We start from the raw sequence: 16,667 nt of genomic DNA on the forward strand, positions 1-16,667 counted from the left end.
ACCCCTTGAATTTATACAGTGCTTTAGACTTCCCAAAGCACTTTCAACGCTTTTTTTTGGGGGGGATGCTGCGTTGGGTCTTTGTTGCTGTGTGCGGGCTTTCTCTAGTTGTGGTGAGCGGGGGCTATTCTTCGTTGTGGTGCATGGGCTTCTCATTGTGGTGGCTTCTCTCATTGCAGAGCACGGGCTCTAGGCGTGTGAGCTTCAGTAGTTGCGACTCGTGGGCTCTAGAGCGCGGGCTCAGTAGTTGTGGCGCACGGGCTTAGTTGCCCTGCAGCATGTGGGATCTTCCTGGACCAGGGATCGAACCCGTGTCCCATGCATTGGCAGGTGGATTCTTAACCACTGGACTACCAGGGAAGTCCTCAAAGCTTTTAATCTTTTGGCTTTCCTCATTCTTCCCTCACCAACCAGGATAATTAATTGCAGGCTATAATAAGAAGTCATCTGCAAAAGGAGATTTTATGAAAGCCCTTATCAAAGACTCAGAGATGTGCATCTCCTTCTGCCAGTGTGGCGACTTAGCAGCAGTCTCAGGACGTCGTTGCTCTGTTAGTGTGGTTGTGGTCAGTTGTGTCCTCATAATCAATTCCCCCCTTCTTCCTGGGCAGTTGCCACCTGCTAGATGCTACATTTACATTTTCCAGATGACCTTGTGGCTGGGTGTGACAAAATTCTCATCAACTGAATGTGAGCAGAAGTGATGTGTGCAATTTCCATCTCACTGGCTTAAAAGGAAAGTGATTTTATTTTACCTGCATCTTATGCACCTGTGTTCTCTGCAAAAAAGCCACTTGTTTAGAAGGGGAAAAATCCTTGCTATTATTTCCATCTACCCTTAGCCCCACCTCCAGAACTAGAAAATTTGACCTCAGTCCAATCTATTACCATGGATATGCTCTCATCTGTCTATTATTCATCTCTTCCTTTGATATATTTTTTAAATTAATTAATTAATTAATTTTTATTTTTGGCTGCGTTTGGTGTTTGTTCCTGCGCACAGGCTTTTCTCTAGTTGCGGCAAGCGGGGGCTACTCTTTGTTGTGGCAAGCAGGCTTCTCATTGCGGTGGCTTCTCTTGTTGCGGAGCACGGGCTCTAGGTGTGCGGCCTTCAGTAGTTGTGGCACACGGACTCAGTAGTTATGGCTTGCAGTCTCTAGAGCGCAGGCTCAGTAGTTGTGGCGCATGGGCTCAGTTGCTCTGCGGCATGTGGGATCTTCCCGGACCAGGGCTCGAAACTGTGTCCCCTGCAATGGCAGGCAGATTCTTAACCACTGCGCCACCAGGGAAGTCCCCTTTGCTGTATTTTGAATTCTTCTGTTTCATGAGGGCTGCTGGGGCCACTCGAGCTCACAGCATCCCTCTTTCTTCTGACTCCATAAGCCACATAGTGTTTGCATCTCACATTGTCATTCATCCCTCACTATATTTAAGTGCATAAACCCATGTATCTACATCCTCTCCTTTGATGGACATTGGTATTTTAATTGCCCTCACATAATCTAGTCTCTAGCCGACCCTCAGGAATGGCTTCTTGTCTGGTCCATCTGACACCTCATTAAGAGAGAGATTTAGGCTTCAGGAAGAGGCCTGTAGCTACCCTGTCTCACTTCCTTCCTAGGAAAAGGGTCTGGATAACCTATGGGACTGTAGGAAAATTTCTCCTTTCTAAAGACAAAAGAAACTCAGATCACTTCAAAGGTGTTTCATGTAGTGGAGAGTGGTGGCTGGATTTCATGGCCCTGACTTTATCCACAAGAGTCCCCTTCTCTTGTGGGTTCTTACCCATTCCTGCTGCCACCATCACATTGGCTGAAATGTGGTGAAAAGACTCTTGTACACACACATTGAGTGACATGCAGCTAGATAATCTGGCCAATGAGCTGGAGCTCACTTACTGTCAGTTTGTGGCCCATCACAGGGTCCTTCTCTTCCCATCAATCAGTCTACCTCCAGAAGGTGCGTTACGTCATGATGCCCATCATCAAGAGTGATGAGTACACAGGTTCTGTTATTCTCTAGACTATTCTAGATGTTGAAATATGTCTTCTAAAAAGACTTAAAAAGAGGAGTACAAACACACTTTCTGACCTCTACCATCTAATACTTTCATCCATTAACATTGCCCCTAAACACATTAAATAGCACTCAGAATGCATTACATAACAAATAACAAATGACTTATGCATTGTTATCTTACAATGTTGATTCTTGACTTGGGTGAAGAATAATGGGCACACGCTAAGGTGTTGTTCAAAAGCAATGGCCAGGAGAGACAGACAGGAGACATACTGTGTTCATGGAGTGGAGGCCTCAACATAGTAAGAGGTCAAGTCTCCCCACATTGATCTATGGGTTTAATGCAATTCCTATCAAAATCCCAGTAAGGTTTTATGTAGACATAGATAAGATTATTTAAAAACATATAGAAAGGACTTTTGTTTAGAAGTATAGTTGATTTACAATGTTGTGTTAGTTTCTGCAAAGTGATTCAGTTTATATATATATATATATATATATATATATATATATATACTCTTTTTCAGATTCTTTTCCCTTATAGATTATTACAAGATATTGAGTATAGTTCCCTGTGCTATACAGTAGGTCCTTAAAGTAGCTAAAACAATCTTGAAAAAGAAGAATAAAGTAGGAGGAATCACTATACCCGATATTAAGGCTTTCACACAATGGGAGCAGGGAGGAATATGGGTGGCAATCAGGTGACCCAATGGACAAACACAAGCAAGTCCAACCTGGAAAGGCTGTGGTTACCAAGGACTCAGACCCTTCAGGAATGAGAATTTAGGTCATGCCGTTGGGAAATCCATTGAAAGCAGTGAAAGAGGTGGCAGAGGGCAAGGAGAGTTTAGAATGAATAGTGAAGTAAGGAGACAACAAAAATCAGTTGCCATCCTGAGTTCAACTGCAGTGGAGGCCGTGCTTTGTCCTACTAACCTCCCTTTCTAAGTTTGCCTTCAGGGGATCAATGCAACTTCCTAATAACCATCCAAACTTATCCTTATATTTATCATTCCTCCCCTATGTTTTAAATGCCTGAATTGTTGCACCTGCACACCCTCCCAGCTCACCATTGCCAAAAGTGTAACAACTGGATGGCCACCTTGAGCCAAGAGCTGCCTGCACGCCATCTCCTTACCAGTGGGTACTGAGCGACCCAGCACTGAAACCCCATTTAAGAGCCTGCTCTCTCAGGTCACTCCTATTGCCCACTAGCGCAGGTTGGATCCTCTGCGAAGCAGACACAGATAGAGTAAGGCATCCAAAAGCTCTATGTATTGGGAAGTAAAGGCGAAGGGAGGAAACAGGATGGGACAAGGGGAGCCTTCATATCACGATGCAGACCTGACAAAATCTCTGGCAGACCAACAGAGAGTGAAGATTTCATGTCGGAGGAGTCCGGCAGGCGGCAGAAATGGTTAAGCTCTTGTACCCCACCTTGCTCAGCCATTGGACAAGGCCTTCCCGGAGAACAGGGCCTGAAAGCTGAAGCAAACCCCGAAAGAACGAATAGCTGGAGGCTGTCTGGAACCATGCTCTTCGAAGCTGCATGGAGGAACCTTTCATGAAGGGGGATCTAAACCCCCACACATCTCCACATCCACCATGTGGGGCACTTTTTTTCCCCTAGTGTCAGAGGCAAGGCACAGGGGAGCAGGTCCCATTGTACGTTCACTTTTCAGGTCCCTGCTTACGTCATGTCTGCTAACACCTGATTGGCTGGAGCAAGTCACGTGGCTTAGTCCAAGGCTAAGAAGGACGTATGCTCTGCCCACCTTGAGGCCAAGGCAAGTCTGGGTATGCTAGAGGGGAATGAAGAATTGGGACCAATAATTAGATCCACACAGAATAAAGGCCATTTGTAAACTGTGGAGCTCTGGCCGCACTAATTACTATTATTTCTACCTGTCCAAGAGTCAGGGTACCACAGACAACCCCCAGGAAGGATGATCACTTGACTAAAAGCCAAAAGTCACATTTGGTACCTGAAGTCAAAAGCGCAACTTTGGGATGGGAAAGGCCAAAGCACAAAGCAACCACCACGCATTCCTCCCAAAGCCCCTGAAGGTTAGCTCTCGGGCTGGCCAGGCTGCTGGGAGCGCACCTGCCTGGTGGATCAATAGTAATTTGAGACACTAGGGGGCGCGCTATCTGAGAAACTCTCAGGAACTGAACGCGCAAGGAGTGCCGCCTGCTTCTCAAGTCCTTGGGGGAAGCCCTGGCACCATCCACTTAGCGCTGGAGCCGGGTCATTCTCGGGGCACTCCCCCTCCTCCTCCTGGCGGGACCTCTAGGCTCCTCCCTCTTCCAGCAGCTCCTGTCCTGCCCACTCCTGGGAGGATGGAGGCTGCGGGGCGCCTCAAGATAGGAGGTGCTGCTGGGAGGCCCTGAAGAAAATCTTCCCTCGCCTCTGCTTCCACTTCTCCCTGGTGACGTACGCGCTGGTGGGTGCCGCGCTCCTCTCAGCCACTGAGGGCAGCCAGGACCTGGGGGCAGATGACCCGGAGTTTGAGGAGTTCCTGGAGAAGCTCTGTGACATCTTGAAATGCAACAGAACAGGTAGGTGGCGTACCTGGGCAGGGCGGGCCTTTTCTCTCTGGGTAGAGGCAGGCCCCAGAGAGCAGAGAACTGCCTTGTAGGAAGCTGAGTCTGGGAGCCCTCTGCTTGCATCCTGCCCATTCCTGGGCAACCTTAGGCAAGTGACTTCTCTCTGGGCCTCAGTTTTCCCCTCTGTAAAATGGGGGTGGGAATAATGGACGGCCTCTCAGGGTTGATGTAAAGAATGTAGGAAAAGTGCTGAGCACCCAGTGGGTGCTCCCTTCCCTTTGCCTCAGCTCCCAGCCCCACCCAGACCGGCAGACTCTGAGGAGGATGGATTGCTGGAGATTTGATGAGGTGAGGTGGGGTGGGGTGGATGGGTGACCAGATCTGGAGCTGTGGGTTCCTAGGCTGGTCCTCAGAACTGCCTGCCCCACCCCATGATTCAGTTTACAAGGACTGAAATTCAAGGAACAATCCAAATTGGGCTTGGACTGCCAAGATAGTAGCCTGCCCCCTGCTCTCCTACTTCTTGTTTCAAGTGGCCTTTTTTGTGGTCGGACTCAGGGGAGGAAGGAGGTGTTGTGAGAAGAACTTGGGTCCTGGTTTCAGTCCCAGTTGCTCTCCCAGCTTGCTGTGTGATCTGGGGCAGATTGCCCTCTCTGGGCCTCAGTCTGCCAGGGAGAAGAAGGCCCACAATCTCAGGCCCGCCAATCACAGGGACCCTGTGGGAAGCAGATGAGACAATGGACATGAAGCCTCTTGGAAGGCACAAGGCACTTTATGTATGTCCTTATTGCTTTTCATTTGTATTTGTCACTTATTTCCATACTGTCCCCTAAAGCTTGGAAAGATGCATTCAACAGAGCAAGATAAAATAATAGAGAGTAAATAAAAGACAAAGGAAAAACAGACTCTAAAGTTCAAGGGAAGAACAGGGTCCCATGGTATGACAGGTCCTCAGCCAGGCTGGTAATGACCCCTCCACCCTGTGGGAGGTCCTTTCAGTGGGGGCGGACCAGAGGCTGATCACAGGTGGCAGAGTCTCCTCTCCATAGAGGGTCCTACTCCTTCTCTCTGCATCTGTGCCAGACAGACACAGCCTACTCAGATGACCCAGGAGATGCCGCCTGCCATCAGACACTCTGAGCCATCACTGGGTCCAGACTGTCAACATGTTCAGGGCTTTCCAAACCTGGCCACACATCAGAATCATCCAAGGAGCTGGTCTAAAATACACATCCCCAGGCTCTTCCCCAAACCCACTTAATCAGGATCTCCAGGACCGGGCTGGGAATCTTATTTTTAAAAAGTTTCCTGGGTGATTCTGATGCACAGAATGGTATAGGAAAACAGAGCTGGTCCATCCGCATTTTGTACTGATTTTCACTGGAGATTAAAATGCTCAGTAAGTGCTGGTTAGTGCAGACCGTGCCAAGTGTTTTTCATGCGCTATCTCACTTGATCCTCACACCCACCCTATAAGGTGGATATGAATTGTCCCCCTTTTACAGATCAGGAAACTGAGACACTGGGAGTTAACTTGCCCAAGGTCACCCACTAGAAAGTGGAGCCAGGGATACAATCCCAGGCATTTAGATTCCAAAGTCATGTCATGCTGCCTCCCCGATGGGGAAACTGAGGCTCAGAAAGAAGCCTCTTGTCCACGACTACAGGAACTAGTCAGGGTCAGAACTGGGTCTAGATTGCAGGTGTCTGGACTCCCAGGTTGGTGCCCATTCAAACGAGTGGTGACTTCCTGCTGTGCCAGGCTCTGTGACATCTTCTTACAACTGTGCCAGCTGGCAGGTGACTTCTGGGATCCCTAAAACCCACTGGCTGCCAGGCCAAAGGTACCATTTGGACACCTCCCTGAGAAACCAGAGCCCCCAGGCCTGCTTCCGCCAACTCTTCCCAGGCGTCCTCAGCCAGCTGATCCCAGTATGATCACTGCACTCCATCAGGCTTGATGGCTTCCAGGGTGGATATGGTTTGCAGTCACGCAAGAGCTTGCATTTCATAAAAGCCTTTTTCTTTCAGTTCTCAAGACCCGGTGAAAGAGACAGAGTAGAAGTTAGTAGGCCCCTTTGCAAGGCTCAGAAAGTTCAGAAAGGCCACAGGGCAATTCCATGGCTGAGCTCAGGCCGGACCCCTGTGGGCCTCTCTCTTGGGTGCTCAGCACACAGGGTTACGTGGCCTCCTAACCTCTGCAGGTGCTGGAGCAGTACCTAAACTGCAGAGACACTGAACAAAGGGCTCTGAGATCCTCCATTTAGTGTTGATGAGGGCCACAAGGCAGGGGGCGTGGTCCCTGGGGAAGACGCCCCTCCCCCTGGGCGGGACCTGTTTTAAAGGGTATAACCTTCTCTCTCACGCTGGTCGTCTCTTTCTGGAGTTGAGGAAGGCGGGAAGCGGGATCTCGGGAAGCTGCTGCAGAAGGTGAAGCCCCAGGGGTTTGGCGGGTCTGCAGACTGGTCCCTCCTGAGCTCACTGATTTTCTGCTGCACATTTATCAGCACAGTGGGTAAGTCCAGGGGCGAGGGCAGGCCTGTGACAGAAAGCTGGGGGTGGGCGCAGGGGAGAGGGGGAGGAGGACCCTTGGTGGGGATGCTGAAGTGTTCAATTCATTTAGTGCAAGAAACAGCTGTGGAGTGCCTACCCTGCGCTCAGGGAGACGGCAGTGAGCAGGGCTGCCACTGGCCCATTTGTGGGAATGAGAAAAGAATACCCTTCCTTCATGTGGGCACGGCCCCATTCCCTGGGGCAAAGGCCCCAGTGAGCGAGGTGTGGGCTGCGTTTCGGCTTCTTCTTGTCTCCCAGTGAGCGCTCTTGTACAAAACACAACCTGCCGGGTACCTGCCTGCCCAGGTTCCTGGACTCGGGGGCAACCAAACGTGGTCCGTGTGATGTGCTCAGGGTATCGCGGGAGCACAGCTACCCCAGCCTTGGGGCTGGGGAGTGGGTTTCAGAGTCACCAGCATATTGATGGCAGCTGGCTCCAAGGGAATGGAGGAGGGCACGGCGTGGAGGGGGAGGACGGTGTGCCAGAGCAGGACCGGAAGCGCCAACAATAGGGCAGAGGAGGAAGGGGAGCTGCAGCACTACGGAGAGCTAACAGTTGCCTGCAGGGGCCGTGCTAAGCTGCCTCCTTTAAAGCCCACAGTGAATCAGGTCGGGGAGCCCAAGCCCAGAGAGGTGATGTCAGGGGCCAAGGTCACGCAGTGAGTGGAGCTGGCGCCCACGAGAGCTGTTGACACTCCAGGTCCAGTGCTCTTTCCCCAAACTAGGCTGCCAGCTTTGCAGGTCTGTGGGGTGCTGTGGAGACTCTGCTTACCCCTGCTCGGGGAGCCCCAGGGAGAGCTTCGCTATGCCTGGAAGCAGGGGCCGCTCATTCCTGTGTCCCTTTGGAGTGGATGACAGTGCCCAGAAGGGAAGGACTTGGGGAGAGGAAGGAGCTGGCCTCACCCTGTTCCCTGCACTTGCTTTATACGTGTCTCCAGCCTCCAAGCAGGGAAAGACTCCTGTGCAAGACACTGTCCCAGCGAAGTCCCTTCCGGAGCCCCGGGCAGAGGGGAGGGTGTGGAGGCAGAGCTGCTTCCCTACAGTGACCGCTTGCACGTTTTAAGATGGGCTCTGTGGACCCTCAAAGCCACACATCCTCCTCTCGGTGGCTGCACAAAGGGTGGGCTCCTGTGTGACACCGGACATTGGAACTGGGCTGTGGAGATGGCCTTTGCTTCTTCCCTTCCTCCCTCCCTTCCTCCCTCCCTTCCTCCCTCCCTGTCTCCCTCCCTGTCTCCCTCCCTCCCTCCCTCCCTTCCTTCCTTCCTTCCTTCCTTCCTTCCTTCCTTCCTTCCTTCCTTCCTTCCTTCACAAATACCGAACGCCTATGATTGCAACAGCAGACAGCAGCGGCTGTGCTGGCTAACGCATGTGTATTTAAGGCTCATCAGGCTCCCTTTTAAGTTCTTTGTGATGATTAGCCCATTCAAACCTCGCAACAACCCTGAGGCAGCTGTTGTTATTATTTCCACTCTCTGAGGCGAGGCAGGTCCACCATTTTTGCAAGGGGACACAGCTCATGTCTGTCTGGGTCCAGGCTGTCTGGGTCTTAACCTGAAACCCCACTGCCTCTCCCTGTACATGACTTATTCTGTGCCTGGCATGGGGCTGACCTAGCTGGATGCCTCCCCGCCCTGGTGGGCCTCCGAGTCTGATGGCGGCGGGGACAATGGCCAGCTAAGCACACAGATGTGCTCAAGAGGAGAAGCTCGGGCTGTGGAAGTGGGTGAAACAGGAGGGAGGGAGGGTGGTCCTGATTTTCGGGGATGGGGGAGAGGCTTGTCTGAGGAAGTGACCTTTGAGCTGAAGGATCTGTGGAGATTAACCAGGCAAAGAAGGCTGAGAGAGCTTTCCAGCCAGGCAGGAGGCAAAGCTCTGGGGCTTAGAGGCCCCTCTGAGGAAGAGACCACTGAGGCTGGTGGGCTGTGAGAAGCGGGGCTGGTCTTGCACTCAGGCACCGTGTCCCTGGGCCAGCGTCGGAGGACCTTCTAGTAACTAAGGGCCCCAGCTTCCCTCTGCGGGGCGGCAGCAGGGTGGGCCAGGTGCAGGGGCCGAGCCAGGCCTGGCAGGAGCCGCCCCTGCTGGCGGTGAGGGGGTCACAGGAGTGGAGGTGGTGGAGCTGCCCTCGGCCACGGGTCAGGGGCTCCTGGGTCAGCGTCCCCACCAGGAGTGTGACTCATTGCTCAGCCCCTGACCCTCTTGGGCAGCGAAAGGTACTGGGGCCCCATCTTCATTCAAGAGAGCATCAATTCAAGAGAATACCGATCCCCGGGGGGCCTGAGCTCACGAGGGCCGTGGCTGGGCACTTGTCCCGGGGTCCCCTCACACTCGGGGTAGAGGTGGAGCACGGTGGCCAGCTGCGGACTCCGGAGGCCAGCCACCTTGGGTCAGAACTGTGTGACCTCCAGTGAGCAATTTAGCCCGTCTGAGCCTTGTTCCCTAACCTATAACTCCTCCCAGACCTGCCTCTGAGGGTCAGCGTGAGGATCAGCTGCGACTGACAGAAAACCCAACCCAGTTGGCTTAAACTGCAAGGAAAATGTGTCACCTCCCAAGTAGGACGTCCAGTGGGGGACAGCTCTCAGGCTGCTTGATGTGCCGCTCAGCTGTCACATTGACTATCAGGTTCTCTCCATCCTGCTCAGCGGGTCCCAAGATGGTCACCAAGGTCCACTTCCCGTCCGGGCATAATTGCATCTCATAGATAGAGAAAAGGCTGGCTGTCATAATCGGCAAGAAACTCTTCCTGGAAGCCTCCCACCCCCCAAGCCAGTCCCTGGCAAGGGGATTGGATTACCAGGATGACTTAGACGGATCGTATCTATCTCGAAGTCAGGTGAGAGAGCAGCGGCATTCCAGGGAAAGATGGGGGAATGGCTGCTGGGTGGACGACCTGTGCCTACTGCAACACACTTTCTTAAATGGGCACATATGCCTGTGTCCAAGGGCGCCCCCACGTGGTTTCTTTCAGAACCGGTCTCATTCACCTGAATGTTGATCCAAGCAGGGACAGGTCAGGAGCAGAAAGAATAACAGTAACTTAATAGCTGCACTACTGAGCACTTACCAGCGCCAGGCGTTGTGTCAATGTGCTTTATATGCATGATTTTGTTTAATTCTCATGACAGCCCCACGAGGTAAGTGCTGTGACTGTCCCATTCAGCAGTGACCTTGGGCTCTGGGAGGGAAGTGGTTTCAAGCAGGGTAGAAGCAGGGCACAGCTGGCCTTTTCAGGGACCCCAGAGCTCCAGGGAATGCTTTGAGGAACAACAGTTACAGGGGGTCAGCAAGCGCAAGGAAGAGACTGGAAGCAAACGGGCTTGAGAGTATGGGGTTTCGTTAGGTTTTTTCTCAAGAACAAAAGGGGACTGACCTAAGGCAGCGTTTTTTAGCCTTGGCACTACTGGCATCTTGGACTAGAGGATTCTCTGTGGCGGGGACTGTCCCTTGCATTCATTGTAGGATGTTTGGAAGTATCCCTGGCCTCTACTCACCAGAGGCACCCACCTTTTCCCCTGCTGTCTTCGCCAGTTGCAACAGCCAAAAACGTCTCCAGACATTGCCAAATGGCCCTTGGGGGGCAAAAGTGCCCCCTGTTGAGAACCACTGAGGTAATGCAATGGTTATTAAAGCGTGGTCCCTGGACCAGTGGCGTGAGCATCACCAGAGAGAACTTGTTAGAGATACAAATTAATTTCCAGGCCCCATCCTCGATCTACTGAGTCAGGAACTATGGATGTGGGGCCAGTGATCTGTGTTTTAGCCAGTTCTCCAGGTGATTCTGATGCACGTAGATGTTTGAGAAGCACCCTCCTGGGGCAAGTGTTCTCAGGCCAGGCTGCACATCAGATTTGCCTGGATATCTTTTACACGCCCCCATGCCTGGACCCCACACCAATCACGTCAGACTTACAAGGGACAGACCCAGGCATCAGTAGTTTTCAGAGCCCTCCAGGTGATTCTAATGGTAGTCCAGGCTGTGAACCACTGACCTAATGGAAATGCATTAGCTTGGTTTATATCCCAAGAAAACGATGCTGCCACTCATGGTACAAGTCCATTAAGACATCAAGCCATCCAGTGATTACAATTGGAAGAGGATTGGGGAAGGTTCGTCGCTGCCCGTAATCGATAATGGTCCTGCTGGTAATACTGCTTCCTGCCCTGCATCTCTGGGTCACCTGAAATGCACCTGGCCTTGATGCTGCAAGAGGGACCCCTGAAAGGTATGAGGTTGGTCAATCCCCAGTCATTCCCAATTGGATCAGCCCCCTTGGATTAGGAAGTGTATAGGCTGTTAAATACTCACAGGCTAAGTGGCGTGGACTGATGGAATATCGGCATGCATTGTAAGAAATAATATGATTTTCCATTATGCGTTTTAGCATTCAGTAGTTGGGTAGGCAATGCATTTCCTTCATAGGGACCTGTGCTCTCTGAGACTTACTTCCTTGACGCGTTCTCTGCAATGTGGCGTGTCCTCTGGATTGTAAGCATATTCCAGAGGCAGCCACAGTGACTTTGTTTATAATCCACTAAACCCACCTTTGCCAAGGAGAGCGTGCGTGTGGTGGGAGGTCTTCAGGCGAGGGGTGCCCACAGGCTGTGGGCTGTGCGACTCCGGGCGTGTCACCTGACTCCCCTGTTCCTTGTCCATTAAGTGCAGTAACGACGGTGGTTGCCAGCATTAGGGGTTCTGCTATGCGGGGAATTCTGACTCTAAAAGGCACTTTACTCCATAAATCCTGTAAGAAATGTGATATTCTTTTCTTTAAATAAAATAGATCTCGCCCTGGGACTCCATCCTGGAGGCTGGGGGGCTTCCGCTGGGGAGCCTCTCCTGACTTTCCTAGGGGCGCACGAGAGCTGGGGGCTTCCGGGCAACATCTGGAAAACGGGGTGGCTGCCTGCCCCCGGGCCCTGCTGCCGACACCCCTAAGGACTGCAAGGCCTGTGACAAGCTCAGGAGCAGGGATACTTGCTGACACCGGGGCCTAGGCTCCTGAGACCCCACGGCCAGGCCTCTCTGAGCTCCTGCCCCGCCACGAGGGACTCCAGGCTCCCTCCTCTCTTCTCTTCCCTGCTCCGGAGAATCTCTCCTCACCCTCCACAATCACCCTGGCTAGAGCGAGCCCACTCCCTGGTGTGCCCGAGGCTGCCATGGTTTTAGCATTTAAGGGTTTACCAGGACATGAGACTTTCAGTCCTGGGCACATTGGGCCGTTGGTCATCCTCTCCAGGGCCCCCCTCTGTCCCCAAACCCCTTCCTCTCCCTGAGACCCCACCCCACCCCCATCTCCTCAGTGGTTCTGGGCTTTCACCGAAGCCTGGACAAGATGCTGTCATGAGGTCACTTCTGCAACCTCCTCTCCCTGAGAGGAGGGCTGAGCTGCTGGAGACCTTCAGGGAACGGGGAAGGGAAAGAGAGGCAACAGAAACCCTGGGCACCCCCTCAGTAAGTCCAGCCCTGCGGAACAAGCCTCGGGTTTCTGACGGGAGGTTTAGCCAGTGCAGGCTCACTCCTGAGCCTGGTGCCCTTGGGTCCTGTTGCACAGGTGGGGAGCTGAGTTCAAGGCTTTGCTTCCTGCTCGACTAGGAGCCCCCAGAGGGCGTGACCTCTGCCTGTTCCTCATTGTATCCCAATCCCACCCACGAAAGCCTGGCATAGAATAGGTGCTCAATAAATGCAAATCCAGGAGGGATGCCTTTGTTCTAATCTGTTGGTCTGCTCTTACACATCTTGTTACTGATCTCCACTTGTTTTTTTTTTTTTAATTTTTATTTTATATTTATTTATTTATTAATTTTGGCTGTGTTGGGTCTTCGTTGCTGTGTGTGGGCTTTCTCTAGTTGCAGCGAGCGGGGGCTACTCTTCGTTGCGGTGCGCGGGCTTCTCACTGTGGTGGCTTCTCTTGTTGCAGAGCATGGGCTCTAGAGCGCACGGGCTTCAGTAGATGCGGCGCGTGGGCTCAGTAGTTGTGGCTCGTGGGCTCTAGAGCGCAGGCTCAGTAGTTGTGGTGCACGGGCCCAGTTGCTCCGCGGCATGTGGGATCCTCCCGGACCAGGGTTTGAACCCGTGTCTCCTGCATTGGCAGGCGGATTCCCAACCACTGCACCACCGGGGAAGCCCCCTGATCTCCACTTGTAGTTGCATACTCACAAGGGTGGTTATTCGATTCATATCTGCTGTGCTCACCACTGTGTCCCAGTGCATGCAGTAAGCACGCACGTGCACAAACAATATGAGTGCACAGAGAGTTCAGCACCCCTGCCGTCAAATGGTACCTCATGGACGCAGTCAGGGTGGCGTGGAATGCCCTGGGAGGGGTGCACAGCGATGGGACCTGGTGAGGGCCACAGCCCTCTTCCAGAACCCTGCTGAAGATGGGCAGCCTGATCCCGTGCGTATGCCTGGAGGGTGGAGGCTGAGGCCAGAGTTTGCAGAGGAAGCTGCAGCCTTGGAGGAGGTTGGGGCTGAGCCAGCCTGGGAATTGCCTTCCAATTAATTTACATAATTAGGCTGGGTTTTTCTGTATTAGTCATCCTTTATGACACCAAAAATTAAACATAGGCATTAAATACGGAAGCTTCTCCCTCTTTGTTGAAGGCAGTGAGCTTGCCCACTCCAGAAGATCCAACGACTTGCGCTGTGGGGTTCGACATCCCTCTGATCCCGCCCTCTCTAGACACGAGGGGGTGGGGGGCTGGGGTGATGGGAGGAGGGGCTCCTGAAGAGCATGGAGACTTCAACCTCTCTTTGCTTGACAATCCTGTTCTTGATGGTTGGAGGGTCCCACCCCCTCGGTGCTCCTGACCCAGCGGAGGGAGCTGGCTTGGGAACTGGATGGCCCTGGGGGTTTGACCCCCAGCTCCACACTTTATCACACGTATGCTCTTGACTAAGTCCCTTCACTTCTCTGAGCCTCAGTTTCCCCATCTGTAATGGTGATAATACCTACCGATGAAGGCTGGTTAATACCCAGCCCACAGTAAATGCTCAAAAAAAAAACAGCTATTAGAATGAGGACACCAACCTCCCGAGAACGACACACTCACTGTGTGTGAGGTGCTGGTCTCTTGTAATCCTTCCAGCTGGTCAATAGACAAAGCAGGTATTGTCATCTCCCTTTTACAGATAAGACATCTGAAAATGTGAGCAGTCACGTAACTTTCTAGTAAATGGCAAAGCTGGAGTTGGAGACGAGGTGGGTAAGATTCTAGATGCTGGGGTCCTCAACGTTTCACTCTGGTTTATGAACACATCTGACCCGCTTGAGTCACAAATGGCTCTGAGGGCAGCCATTGTATTTTAGTCACTGTCTCGCTTTCCGCCGTCCCAAACACCGTGCTGTACACACTGTACTGCTGTACACGCCACTGGCACATAATAATTGCCTATTATATAGAAACAAACACAGAGGCCCAGACACCCCAGGAAGGACAAGGGTGGCTTCGTAAAAACCGGCGCCTTCATGGAGGATGATGGAGGTGAGGGTTGTGTTTGCAAAGCCCACATGTCCTGTCACCTGTGCTCTTCCTAGCCCTCCAGCTGAGCTGGGCCCATCCTCCTTCAGGTGCTCAGACATGGCAAAATGCAAGGCAGTCAGCTCCTCCCAAACACGGGGTTGTCTCCTGCCAAGGACATTGCGGGTCCAAGATCTGGACATGAGTCGTCCCTCATCCTAAAGAGAAGCTGGGTTTCCCCTCCTGCTCCCCCAGCAAAGCAGACCTAGTGTCAGACAAGTGGATGAATGTTTTAAGATGAATATTTTTAAACATGTTGTGTAAGATGTCATATGCCAGGGAAAGGAAATGGCAGAAGGTCTCTTTAAAGCTTTTTGAGCAGGGGAGGGGGAAGAGCAGCCGGCAGTCCCGGGCTCTGCCCTCTTTTTCAGGTTGCGGCAACACCTACCCTGTCACCAGGCTCGGCGAGTACCTGTGCATGCTCTGTGCTCTCTTGGGCATCCCCGTGATGTTCCTGGTCCTCACAGACACAGGCGACATCCTGGCAACCATCTTAGCCATGTCCTACCACCAATTCCAAAAACTCCCTTTCCTCCCCCCTCCCCTTCCCAAGTGGCGCTCCGGATCCCCCTGCGAAAGAAGACCTGACACCAATCCCGTAGACAGAGCCATTCCGAGGATTGCCATCAATGACCCAGAGCTCCCGGGCCCCAAACCTGCCCCCTCAATCCCAAGCAGCAACATGGAGCTGTTCGAGAGACTTATAGCACAAGAGAAAGGGAACACACTGCAGGTGCCCCCTCAGGCCATGGAGAGGGAGCTCTTCGCGTCCTGAGCTGGTGTCCGGGAGACTCTCGTACTCCATCATCAACAACCTGGATGAGGCGGGGCGGCAGGTGGAGAGGCTGGACATCCCCCTCCCCATCATCGCCCTCGTGGTCTTCGCCTACGTTTCCTGTGCAGCTGCCATCCTCCCCATCTGGGAGAAGCAGCTGAACTTCGAAAATGCCTTCTATTTCTGCTTTGTCACACTGACCACCATTGGGTTTGGGGACATTGTTTTAGAACACCCTCACTTCTTCTTGTTCTTCTCCATCTATATCATCGTTGGGATGGAGATTGTGTGCATGGCTTTCAAGTTGGTGCAAAACAGGCTGATTCACATCTACAAAAATGTCATGCTGTTCTTTGCAAATGGGAAGTGTTACAATCCTGTTAAAAAGTGAAGGCTCCATCGACTCTCGTGTGATGATGCTGGCCCAGCTGGCTGTCTTGTCTTTTGGGACAGTGTAGTTAGAGCTGGTGGCTCTGCAGTCTGTCACCTGAGGCCTCAGAGAGACACCCTGCATGACAGCTGATTTCAGTCTCGAGGCCCTGCAGAAATGTGGCCAATGCCCTTCCTATCAGGACATTAGACAAAAACTGTCACCATCCTCCAAAGTTCAATTAATTGCCCTGTCTTCATTTTTCAAAAGCCCCACCTAATGTAGATGAAACCACCTTACAGATGTCACTGGATTTCTTGCAACATGAGAAAAAATTTACCTTTTGTTTTTGCAATTTGTACATTCAGCTAAATTAAAATCTTTCTAAGCTGCTCCCCATTTACCCTTGATGAAACAGAGCTAGTCTGAGCCACCTCTTTTCTTGAATGACTGCATGAATGGGATCAGCCCAATCCCAGCCCTTGTAAAATACACTGATGGCACTGAGAGGAATTGTCACCTGTGTTCACAGGGGCCTGGGATAGTTCCTGATTGCCAGATTCGGTGTAGCCCAGTGTTCTCACCAAGCAGCACATGATCGCACCTCCTGAATGAGCTGGCATGTGAAAGTGTTGATGGTTATGTGAGTGGATGGGCACGTGTAAGGGTTGGCACTCATTGGTGGCTGTTCTTGTGACCTGTTCATGAATGAGTTGGCATGTGAATGGGGCATCTGCGTGGCAGATGCTGTAAGTGCCCCACCCATATGGCCTGGTACTCCAGTTCCCTTTGCCTGAGGACTTTCTCTGGCCACTAAAGCATAGGCATGCGCAGGGCAGGCTAGAAGTGCCAAGGAATGAACGCTCCTGGGAGCAG

General features: G+C 52.3%; 1 protein-coding gene across 1 annotated transcript; it reads left to right on the forward strand.

The window, feature by feature from the left end:
- The first annotated feature begins 3,330 nt into the window (after positions 1-3,330).
- Positions 3,331-15,812, forward strand: KCNK18 (potassium two pore domain channel subfamily K member 18). Its single transcript, XM_068547919.1, is given in 5 exon segments — positions 3,331-3,423; positions 4,317-4,581; positions 6,956-7,084; positions 15,018-15,403; positions 15,405-15,812. Coding segments are annotated over 5 exon segments (1,281 nt in total).
- The last annotated feature ends 855 nt before the right edge of the window (positions 15,813-16,667 follow it).

The sequence above is a fragment of the Eschrichtius robustus genome, chromosome 7 (genome assembly GCF_028021215.1).
Source record: "Eschrichtius robustus isolate mEscRob2 chromosome 7, mEscRob2.pri, whole genome shotgun sequence".
Lineage (NCBI taxonomy): Eukaryota > Metazoa > Chordata > Mammalia > Artiodactyla > Eschrichtiidae > Eschrichtius > Eschrichtius robustus.